This window comes from Eutrema salsugineum, unplaced genomic scaffold (genome assembly GCF_000478725.1).
Source record: "Eutrema salsugineum unplaced genomic scaffold, Eutsalg1_0 scaffold_4, whole genome shotgun sequence".
NCBI lineage: Eukaryota > Viridiplantae > Streptophyta > Magnoliopsida > Brassicales > Brassicaceae > Eutrema > Eutrema salsugineum.
Window position 1 is genome coordinate 7,522,609 of NW_006256686.1, and position 12,479 is coordinate 7,535,087.

The window sequence follows — 12,479 nt, forward strand, 5'->3', positions numbered from 1 at the left end:
AAACAGTTTACAAAAAAGAATAAGGTTATTTCATGCTCAGTTGAAATAGTATATGCACTATTAACAGTGGCGAGCCCATTCAATTATCATGTCATAATTATTATTAAAACGGATAATTATACTATAGAAATTATATTGTAAACTTATTATAGTTTCCTTTTTATCTTTTATGTAAATTATCTCTACTAACCTGCATTAAATCACATTTTCTGAATATCGAACTCAATACACTTTGGTGTGACCTGAAGAATGAGGAAGAACAATGCACTTCTCTTGTTTCCTAAAAAAATACATCAGTTATAAGTAATGAAAATTAATGAATTTTTCTTCATTCTTAAAAATACACCATTTATAAGTAAATTTTTGTACACATTATTCTTTTTTATTATTTTTAAGGGAAAATAAAACAAATTATTCTTTATCAAATTTTAAAAGGAACAATAAAAAAAAGAATATTCTTATTATTGTTCTTTGTTTCTTTCTCTTCATTTTATCGTTGCTTTAATAGTCATCATTCGGAGCTGAAGTATTTATGATTCCGGACGAAAAAAGTTTCTTCTTTGCCAGATATTCAATAACTAATTAAAATAAGTTGTATAATAATAGTTAACAAAAGTTACGGGTTATTATGACCCATTCGATTAAACATAAGTGTCGAGCGCTGGTAAGAGGGTCAAAATAAATTGTTTTGACAAATTAGCCATTAACACATACACACTAGCGAGAGCAATATTGTACTAATTATTTAAATCTAACTGGTCTCACTTGAAGTCTTGAACCCTGATTAGTATGACATACGTAAGTGCATACCAACGTGATTAGTATGACATAAGTTGCATGTTTCATAAGTCCACTAAGAATCGGCATAAGAATACTTGGGTTAAAAAAAAATACTTGGGTTAATAGATCGGTTCGTTGTAATCCAAAAAACTGGTCAAAATACTGATAGGTGTGGTCGGACACGAAGATACTGAAGAAGGGTAAGACATCAATTTTGATTTTGGTGGTGATCCCAAAAGTCATTCTGAAGTAGAAAATAATTGATTAGTTTGCAGATTTGAACTACAAGTCGATGTCATATGTTGAGACAAATGTGATGTTGTTGAATGCTAGCTGAATCTAAGACAGATGCATGGTTAGCGATTCAAATGACATCACCAGTCTGGCCAGTCATCACGGCTTCTGACCGCCGATCAAACCACTAACGGTCAAGGTTTGATCATTGACCGCAAATGCTTGTTATCAAGTACTCTCCAAATAAAAGAACAAATAATTACGCTCATGTCAAACTAAAAATTCAGAATGATTATCAGTAAGAGATCTGAACAAAACAAAAAAAAAAAAAAAAAAAAAACCAGACGCAATGAGAAATCAAACAGGAATGGGCAAATATTGAAGCCATCCACCAATATTAATGAAGTTGAGATCAGTCAAACTTTGAACGACCGATCCACTCAGCTTCTTAACCCAACCCACACGTTTTTGTGTATTTGATCCACTTCCAAAGCAACCATACTCTGCAAACGTTAGCTGATATTCGCGTCCCACGTATTTCCATGCGTCCCAACCTTCAGGGACAATTACATTGGTCAAGTTTGTATTGTAAAAGATTACTCGAGCGTAACCGCGCCATGGTCTTCCTAAGAAAGCCTTGCCCGTTCCGTGGACGAGACTGTCGATGAACACGAACCCGTTTGCGTCGTACGGGTTGGTCCGTCCTTGAGCCGTTATGTAACCAGCTGTTCCCGGTTGTAGCAGCGCTCCTAGCACTTGTATCACACATTTCTACCAAACATACACTAAATTTCATCAGTAAATTGAACTAGATCAGGTAGTTAGGATTCTTAGTTATATGTGAAAACCAAATGGTTTGGTTTGGGTTATTTAGTTTTTCGGGTTTATGAAAAATCGTTTCGAAATCAAATGTAATGTGGTTTTGGTGTAGTTTTGGTTCAAATTCGATTTTGGTTTGGTTCAGATATGGAGTGGGTTTCAGAAAATTATAACAAAAATAAAAATAATTAATTAATTTTAAATAATAAAGTAGATTTTAGTATTTTTCAGTATTTTTTATTATGTTGAATTTTGGTTAATTCTGTTAATTTTATTCGATTTTATGTAATTTAAATTCGGATGATTCGATATAGAAAAAAAATCATTCGGGTTATTTTATAATTCGGTTTAAGCTCAGAAATTTCGGTTTCAGAATTTTGTCCACCCAATCATCATCCTAGCTAGGTTAACATTATCTTAAATAACATTATCCATAAAAACTAAAATTATAATGTGAAGAATGTAACGGATCACCTTGTAAATAGATTGGCCGTTACCAAAGATGAAATCGACGGCGCCTTGGATGGTGCAACGGTGAAAGTAGTGTCGGCCTTTCAAATCCCACAAAGTATCTTGAACTCCGGCAAACCCTACCGAGTAAAACGCCGACATATCACCGCTAATCATCGCCGTCACCGCCGGAGTCCTAGGGTTCTTGTTCACCTTCCCGTTTCTCGGAAAATTATAGGTATTCTAAAAAAGAAAAAAAAACCCACAATTATAAATAAACAAAAAAGAAACTTTTTCAATATTTAACCAAAGAGGAATCAAATCAACTTATACCACAAAAGTGAGGCTTTTAACGACGGTGTTATTAGCTTCAGAAGCAAAAGTAGGGCTTTGTTCAACCGAGTAATGGTCGTCCCATTCAACTCTCGTTTTCCTCTTTCCAGCTCCAATTATAACTATGAACCGTTTATCATACGGTATTTTTAGTTTCTCCCTATAATTAGGCAATAAGAGAAAACGTTACTAAGCCATATATATATGTAACCTTTCATGATTTGAAGTCAATTGAAATGTGGCTCTACACACACTGACCAGTAAATACCAGCTGCAACGTTGATGAAGAACCAATGACGATTGTTTGTTGGTACCGAATCGATAGCTTTTTGTATTTTCGTGAAATTTCCATTGCCTGATTGATCCACGAACACTTGTTGGTGGTATACTCCGTATGGTTTAGCTTCGATGAGACAAGAACAACAAAAAGCAACGAGGACTATGAAAAGTCGATGAGTTCCCATTAGACGATATCTATTATCAAAACGTAACAGTTTAAGAATTAAGAGCAGTGGAGGAAATGAGAGAGAGTAGTGGAGGAAATGGCATTATTTAACAAGGATGTGGAAATTACATTTTTTTTTTTGGGGTCAGAATGTTATTTAATTCAGTGTTAAATATTTTGATGAAGATTTATTACTATGTTTTATTTTGATTACGTACGGAATAAAAGTAGAATCTGAATGAAATTTGGCAAGTTTAGCTTTGTTTCTAGATTTGGTGATCAATATTGGTTTTGTGTGAGATGAAAAAGGAAGTAGTGATCTTTGTGATTGTGGTAAGTGGTAACTGTAAAGTTAGTGGTCGAGACTTTATATTCATTTGGATATTGCTACAAAAATTAAGGAAAATTAATAGAGATTTTTTAATTTATTTATAGAAGTTACATTGAGATTGGTAGGAAACTTGGAATTAGTCCTACACTATCCATTTATATGATTCTCCACGTTATAAAATCTAAATAGGATAAGTATATAAATAAGTATTAGGCTGGAAATAGAAAATACCAAAATAATCACCCTCGGAAATATTTAACACTTGAAAGGAATTTTTCATTTTTATTTCTTCTAATTCTCAAGGCTTTGAAGGGAAACAGTAGTTTTAATCTATACAATGTTCTTGGGATAAAATTGGATTCTAAACTATACAATGTTCCATACTTTAGCTGTGAACCAGAACTAGTGGAAAAATATTAGAACTTTTTTCACTTTTCCATACTTTAGCGATAGAAATGGGAATCAGAAGAATTGGAGTGTCATCGGATTCTAACCAGCTGATTCAGGCGTTCTCGAATCAATCTCCGATCAAAGAGATCTATGGAATTGTGCAAGACATTTTTCACTTTTCTTCTCAATTTGAATCTGTAACGTTCATGTTCATACCAAGAAAAGCAAATGTGCTAGCCGATAAACTAACAGAACCGGTACTCTGTGGTACAGGAGGAAAACCGCTTGCTTTAATGAATGATTTCAATTTCGACTAAAAAAAAAAGAGCATATACACTGTGTTTTTCTTTATGTGAAATAATTACAGTGGCCAACATTTACTAAAATTATGTGTTAATTATTTATTTATAACATTTATTTTCTTTGTGTGATCCGCGCTACGCGCGGGCGTTTACCATTTTCTATTATATTATACACGTGTTTTTCCCGTTTTTATAGTTTTATATCTAGGGGACTTATGTCTCTTATAGAAGGTGTTATTCGGGAGTTTTTTTTTAATAATTTTTTGGTTTATATTATGGAAGTGCTATGTTTATTCTTGTTAATTTATTTTTGTTTCTGAAGTATTTGTTTCTTTGTTTTTTTTTAATTTGTAACTGTGAAAGCACTTTCTCCGTTAGTATATTTTGTATAAGGCTTTGAGTCAGTGGAAATACAATATGTCTATATTGAAATCGGGTTTGGATGATTAGTGTGAAATTTTTTTTTTTAGTCTGTAATTTTTTTGTATTATTTTATATTGGCTTATTTTTCTGCTATATTTCTTTGTTCGTTTGATGTTTATGAAATCCCATTTTGATTATACAAAGCCGTGTCCGTTTTTAACTCTTCATAATTGTAGATATTAATCGATAGCTCTCTCAAATGTTGGCAAAACCCTTCTATTGTTGGAATTTTGGTTTAATGATAGAGGGTGCTTCCATTGAAAGAGGGTGATTGAAATTTTGGTCGGACCAACCTTTTGTTCATATCCATTCCTTTGGTCTCTAATTGAGTCATTTTTTCATCCTCCTTCTCTTTCTTCCTTGGGTGATTCAGTGACGTTTAATTTCGGTATCCTCCACTCTTGCGGTGTTTTTTTCCAGAATCGGTGCCGGTCGAACCCATCCCCATGATTTCTTAGATATACCTCTATTTGTCATCATATTGGGGAGCTGATCGGTTTCTCAGCTTTGGAATTGGTTTTTTGGGTGTGCCATTGGTGACTCCAATTTGGCGTGGATTTCATGGATCATTTTTGGGATTGGTATAAAATCCAGTGTTTATGGTTAAGTTGAGCTGAGTTGAGTTTTTTCTGAAAAATATCACTTTCGTCGAAAAATCTATTTATGCAATTCCCTTTTGATGGTGATTCCGTGTGATTTTGTTTAATTTTAGTTTATGGTAGTGTGATATTTGATTTATTTAAAGTGTCTCATCATTTGCCGTAATTAGAGAAACCAAACAAAACAAAAGTTTAAAAAAATAATAATTGTATAGGTGGCTGCTGAGGTGGCTACACCAGAAGAGAGAAAAACTATCTTTATATATATAGAAGTTGAGCTGAGTTGAGTTTTTTCTGGAAAATATCACTTTCGTCGAAAAATCTATTTATGCAATTCCCTTTTGATGGTGATTCCGTGTGATTTTGTTTAGTTTCAGTTTATGGTAGTGTGATATTTGATTTATTTAAAGTGTCTCATCATTTGCCGTAATTAGAAAAACCAAACAAAACAAAAGTTTAAAAAAATAATAATTGTACAGGTGGCTGCTGAGGTGGCTGCTGAGGTAGCTGCTGAAGTAGCTGCTGAGGTGGCTGCACCAGAAGAGAGAAAAACTATCTTTATATATATATTCTCTTAAACGCAAAATTAGAAGCATTCATATGAGTATGTTATCCATGATTATAAATAGTAATATACGGGAGAAGTGACCAGTTTTTACATTATACTTGAATGAATTCGTGAAGAGTAATTAAGGAGCTATTCATTAGCATGGAATGCTTGTGTCCACGCAATAGCGATTATTCATGTAAACGCGGTATTTCTAATTTGGATCTCTAAACCATTCTATGTTGTTGACAGAAAAAAATATAATTTTTTTTTTCTTTTTATCTTCAGCTTACTATAATATATTTAGATATACTTAAGCAACCCAAACATTCCAACAGAAGTATGCGTTCAAGGAACTTTACATGTACTATGTAAACGCCTATGGTTATAAAAGTAAGGAATCAACACTTGCCTTGACTTGGAAGGAGTGGAGAACGGTTTGTGACTTTGTTCCATGGTAGTGATATTAGTGTGGAGAATAGAGAGATGAAGATCCTTTGAAACAGCTATAGTCTTGATCAATTCTTAGGGTCTTCTTCTTGAAAGTATCTTGATCATGGTGTCAAATTCTAATAACTTCACATCCATGTTAGCCAAGGACTACTTGTTCCCCGCCGTGTCCTCTCTGTTGAAGCCCTCATCCGCGCCCTCTAATTCAAATCAGCAGATTAGCCACCGAAGTTATGGAGGAAGAAGAAGAAGAAGTTGTTGTCGTGGTCATTTCCCGGTTTCTCTCATGATTCCTGGACGCTTCTATGATTCCAGACACTAGGAGTTGCTCGAGCTCTCTCACAAACTCTATCGCTCCTCCTATGATCAATGCTTGGTCTCCCTATTACATACATTAAATTTACCTTACGAGTACAAATGTACAATAACGACAGTGAACATATGTCCTTAATACAAACTATAGTCGGATCGATGCATCACGTTGTTAGACGCAGAAAATCTTCTAGAAGAATGTAGATATGTGAATTTTTATATTATTCTATGGAAACATTTTCGCTCTGATTGAGTCCAAATATTTATCTCATTCCTATATGTGTGAACTCTTATTTTGATGGACACTTGTATTTTCATCACCTCTTCCTTGGAACTGCTTGTGTTCTACGTTTCTGTGTCTTTCTTGAAACTTCTTCCTCGGAATTTGATTTCTACGTTTCTGTGGCTGAGTTATTTACTTCCTATAGACGTGAGATTTGAAAGAGTCGGTCTGGTATGACTGTATGAGTAGTCACCAAGATAAGATCTTATCTGAAAACAAGAAAGACAAAATTTGGTTTTCAAAGCTTCAGTGCATTTTCTTGACATTCTTGAGGCTGGTGATGGGAATATGGTGCAGGTACATCATAACATCATGTACAAACTGGATGGCCTCACTTCTTTATACTCTAACCATTTAGGTCTCACTGTTCAAGACAAACACTGAAGTTGAAGTAGACTGAGAAGCATCTTGAGAATGAGAGTCCAGAAACGAAGAACAGAATCCAGTAGTTGATGAAGTTTGTGATGAGATTTTCCCTCGTTTACTTAGGCAATGTGTGTGTGTTTGTGTAAGCAACAAGTCTTTTGTAACAAGAACTAACGTCAAAAGAAAAAATCAACTAAAACAATGAAACCAAACAGTAGGTTTCTACAGTAAATGAGATAACGATAAACAGAGAAATGAAGATGGAGACAGATACAGAGTCTAACGAACTGAAAACATGCTATTGTAATACAATTTTAATACAATCTTAACGAACTCTGTGTGGATCTGCGAATTTTACTCTGTTCATGTCTTCTTGGGCCAAATTACAGGCAGACTCTTGCTTACCTTCATTGAGACCAGAGACGAATTAAAAGAATGTCTCAACTCATACAAAACAAACGCGTTACAAAGAATAACTATGTCTTCGAGTGATAGAGAAAAGAAAAATAAAACCTAGCAAAACAAAATATATAATATACCATGTGCTTTCATGCGTTGTGCAATGCTAACCAAGCTTTCAAAGTTACTCTGACAAATTTCAACTTTATAAAAGAAGAAAAAAAGTTTCTGCAGTTGTGCATCCTAAGCAAATATCACCAAAAACCTTGTTCCAAAAAAAAAAAAAACTATTATCGTCAGTGATATTAAATAAATTATTCACGAGTACGGATAACAATCATCAACTTCTTCTTCTTTTATTTTTCTCCTTTTCCATCTTCTTTGCTCAAATGATTGTTTTTTCTTTGGTTCAGTGACATCTTTATATAATTTTTTAAAATGTAATGTTACAAGCATTTTCTGACAAACTTGAATAGAAAACATTTGGAAAAAGAGGGAGTCTAAAAGAAGAAGAATAAAGAAGGGGATCACGATTTACTTTGATGACTATTTGGTGGGAGAAACATCCAGTAAAAAAAAAAAAAAAAACTAAACGTAACTTAATATACTATAGACTTGAATGGTATATAATTTGTTCACGTTTTGAAAAACGTGATTTTGCCGATAAAACAAACATAGCTTTACGTTCCAAGGGTCTTTTAAACAATTATAGTTTATAAAACGGCCCTTAATTTCTTTCTCTAAAAGGGAGGCCATAGGCTTTTTCTTCAACTATATAGCACGGCCCTGATTACAAAGTCATATGGAAAACTTTTTTTTGTTTGTTTTAGAACCATAATCTTCCTTTCTTCGTCTTTATATTCTTTAATCCTTTGTTCGTCTTTATCTTCTTTAATACTTGGCCTTTTAGCGACCTTAATTTTGCGGCAATTTTCTCGAGTACATTTTACTATTTTAGGATCTGAAGTTTTGTCATCATCATGGTTCAGTTGGTGGTTGCGTCTTACTAGAGTCAGAATCATGCAGACATAATCTCTATGGGGCAAGAAAGAAAAAACAGAAAATGTTAGAAAAAAGTTTCTTGGGTGACAAGTAACTCATACTGGTCATGTACAAATTTTCATTCATTGAACTAATTATAAAGCTATTTATATTTTAGAAGTTCAGAAACCAAAAACTGAATTTAAAACGAATATCTAAATGTTTTTAAGGGAGAAATAGCAAAGTAAAATAAATATTTTACTATTCTTGGCAATATATCTTAATTTCTAATGATATGCAAACTAGACAAATTTGGGTGTAAAATAAGTAACCATTATAAATGCTGGAAAAAGAAGAACCATAGTAGTTTTTTTTTTTTGGTGTAGAAAGAACTTAATTGAAATAATGTCGCATCAACCTGAAATTTTTTAAAAATGTGATAATATTGCTTATTAAAAGTATTTATAATTGAAAAAGATGATACTTTTTTTTTGTCAACATGAGGTCTTTGATGCATTTACAAGTAACTAAGATTTCTAACCTTTAGCACTTTAAAATAATTTATTAAAATGTTAATTATTTCTTGATGATTAGATGCATCTACACTAAAAGAAAATATTGACATCTCTTTTCTTCTTCTTTTTTTTTTTTTTTATAAACGGCAGAAAATGATGACATTCTAAAGGTAAAAAAATAAACAAAAATAAAAGACATCTAAAAATTGTTTAAAATAGACCCAACATAAGCTTTTGTTTTCAAGCCACCAACATAAACTTATGAAAAGTACCTTTAGTGGAAATACCAAGAGAAATACATAAATCATTACATGGTGGTATTTGCGTGAATAAAACTAAATATCTCCTGAATGGAACTTGCAATATCTTCTGCCGTAAACTTTGTCTCACTTGTAATCTGCACATGTTTTACATCACATCATGTGTTAGCCTTTATCAGTTGTTACATATACTGTATACAATACCAATCCATAATACATGCGTCTTTGTAACTCCTTTATGATTTTCTCTTTTGTGCCTAGAGGGAAACAAAATCTGTAACTGTTGCTGTAAAGCTCATACCTATTATTTTTGTACTGCCCTAAATTTTATTTATTTATTGTTTTGACTGTAGAATACGGAAAACATTTAGAAATCCAAACCGGGATATCAAGTTTATTTACATAAAAGATACTTTATAATTCTTAAATTTTATCAATAAACTAAGAAATTATACAATTTTAGAACATGCAATCTCCATTAAAAAATTTTACGTCCAATAAAATACAATCTACAGTCTCAACAACCGGAAAAAACCACTAAGAAACTCAAATCAATATGCAAAACGTATACAGTGCTAGATAAATTTTAATTTAACACATATATAATGGTGAATCCATGATTAAAATCGCAATGGTTAATATCTAGACCATTATTTTTTTCCTTATGGATTAATAAAATATATTTAGGTATATGCAAGCAATCCTAACATATGCGCTCAAGAAACTTCATATGTAATATATCTAAACCCCTATGATTATAATGTAAGCAAGTGAAACTTGCCTTGACATTGAAGGAGTAGAGGACGGTTTGTTCCATGGTAGTGATGTTAGTGTGAAGAATAGAGAGCTGAAGATCCTCCAAAGCAGCTATAGTCTTTATCAGTTGCCCTGGTCTTCTTCTTGAAAGTATCTTGATCATGGCGTCAAACCCTAGTAGCTTCACCTCCACGTCAGCCAAACACGACTTCTTCTCCGCCGTCTCCTCTCGAAGCCCTCCTCCTCCACCTTCTAATTCGGTTACACTTCCCGTAATAATTAGCGGGTTAGCAACCGAAGTTATGGGTGAAGAAGAAGTCGTTGTCGTGTTCATGTCTCCAATTTGCCTACTACCGGTTTCTCCTAGGATTCTCCGACGCTTTTGTGATTCCAAACATTGTAGGAGTTGCTCCAACTCTCTTACAAACTCTATTGCTCCTCCTATGATCGATGCTTGATCTCCCTATTATATACATTAATTAATATTTTATAAGAAAGAATTAGGTTGAGACGGTCTAACCAAATATCTACGTATGAACACAATCACCCACACACAAAAATAATTATACCCTTTGAACGTAGGATCCAGGCATGAGAGACCTAAGGACACGAAGATGCTCGTTCATTTGCTTCCTACGGTTCCTCTCGACTGCGATATGAGTCATTCTTTGGCTTTCAACTTCTTCGCTGGTCTTGCTTGTTCTAGCTCTCTTCCTTTTGCTCTTCACTTCCTTCGTCGTAACATTCTTGTTCTCTCTATCTTCATCTTCTTGTTCTCCGATAAAACGGAGTTGCACGGAGTTGTTATCGTTCTCGTCGTCTTGATTCTCCTTTTCTTCAAGAAACACGTTGCCAATGTTTCCTTCACACTCACCTCCTTCTTGAGACATGAGATGATGGGTTTGGTTATGGTCCTCTATCTTATCGTTCAAGACTGGGAACTTCAAGAAATAAACCGGGTCCATCCCGGTTTCTTGATCGTCTTGGTTTCTTGTTTGGTTCAACGCCAGTTTCGGACCAAAGTCGGCGAACTGCATCACGTCTGCAAAACTCATTTTATCAAAAGTAGGCGTTGCTCCAAACCCTGAAGGAGACAGTTGTTGCTGCTGCGGCATCGATTGCTTTTGTTGTTGAAGGTTTCTGTTGAACATATAGTCTATCATACCGGAGTTGTTATCGTCGTTACCGCCTGAGGATTCACCTAAGAAGTTCGGTGCCTGAAAGAAACGAGAATCAAGTTGATATAAAACTATTCATATATATGTAGGAGAAGAAAATAATGGTTAAGATATGGAGAAAAACGTACGTACCGAGTAATCTTTATCCATTGCTATAACTTGATTATAAACTCTACAAGGTTTAGCTTCTTGAATCCAACACGACCTGATTAACGAAAAACGGTCCATGAGCTCCGGAGTTAGTTGAAACATATACATGAAACAAAAGCACACGTAGAACAAGTTAAGACCAAACCTAGGCAACATACATGTTCTACCATGTATGTCTTGTACAAAATGTCTTTTCACGAAAAATAATTAAGCGATTATAACACCAAAACACGTTAAGAACTTGTTTAGTACGGAGTTGATGAAATAAAAAAAGGGGCTGACCTTGTATGATTTACTAGGGTTTACGAGAGATGTAAATAAAAGAACATGCAAGAGTAGTAAAAGATAGAAAAGAGATAAATGTAAACAAAAATGAGCTAGAAACCACTACCGAGCTCCCATATATATACACACACGCATATATATACATAGAGAGAGAGATGTGTACATAAGGTATAGCAAGGGGCATCAAGTTCTTAAATGTAGGTATATTCTTAATAGTTTGTTTTTATAATTAAACAAAAAAAAAACTTTGTATAAGAATAACAAAGGAATCATTATAAATCTTAAATTTAGATTATCTTCACACAATGATTGAAAATAATTTCGTTCAAGTAGATATATAAATCTTGAGTATTATTGTAATTTGATTTCCTCTATCTCTGAAGATGAGACGCATTACAGTAATTTCTCCCTAACTAACCCCATTAACCAAAAAAATAAAAATTATAGACCTTGGCTTTTCTTTGTTTTTTTTTTTTTTGTTTTTGGTTATATACAAGTAAAAAAAAAAATATGGGTTATATGTTTTATTGTTACATGCAGTCCGCGGTTATTTTAATAACCTACACGAGATTTTGAATATTTTTGTCACAGTCAAATTCGAATTGGAGATCTAGCGCTGCTCAAAAATCAAGTTGAATCGAATTAATTACCGAGAGATTGAGTTTGAGTCAAATGAATGATTATTGAATTTTCCAAACCATATCTTGTTTTTGTAATAAATACTATAAAAATGACTACATTTCTTTTTTCTTTTTTTCCGTAAACGTAAGAGGGAGATGGAGCCACAAAATAAAGAAAAAGGAGTAATATGAAAACACACGTGTATCACCTCTCTCTATCTTTGGAACCATTAAAGAGTAGATAAGTTTCAGAGTTCACAAGCAACCCAAA

The 12,479-nt window shown here is 33.5% G+C and overlaps 2 protein-coding genes across 2 annotated transcripts; both read right to left on the minus strand.

Moving 5' to 3' along the window:
• Positions 1-1,371: 1,371 nt before the first annotated feature.
• On the minus strand, positions 1,372-3,080 carry LOC18013704 (probable pectinesterase 29). The gene is made up of 4 exons (XM_006418743.1): positions 2,875-3,080; positions 2,617-2,776; positions 2,308-2,526; positions 1,372-1,785 (listed from the first exon to the last, which is right to left on the minus strand). Exons 1-4 carry the CDS (start codon positions 3,078-3,080, stop codon positions 1,372-1,374), a joined length of 999 nt encoding a protein of 332 aa, XP_006418806.1.
• Positions 3,081-8,986: 5,906 nt separating this feature from the next.
• On the minus strand, positions 8,987-11,883 carry LOC18013705 (transcription factor FAMA). Its single transcript, XM_006418744.2, has 5 exons — positions 11,586-11,883; positions 11,286-11,358; positions 10,545-11,192; positions 10,001-10,438; positions 8,987-9,356 (listed from the first exon to the last, which is right to left on the minus strand). Exons 2-5 carry the CDS (start codon positions 11,301-11,303, stop codon positions 9,267-9,269), a joined length of 1,194 nt encoding a protein of 397 aa, XP_006418807.1. The 5' UTR covers positions 11,304-11,358; positions 11,586-11,883; the 3' UTR covers positions 8,987-9,266.
• Positions 11,884-12,479: the final 596 nt, after the last annotated feature.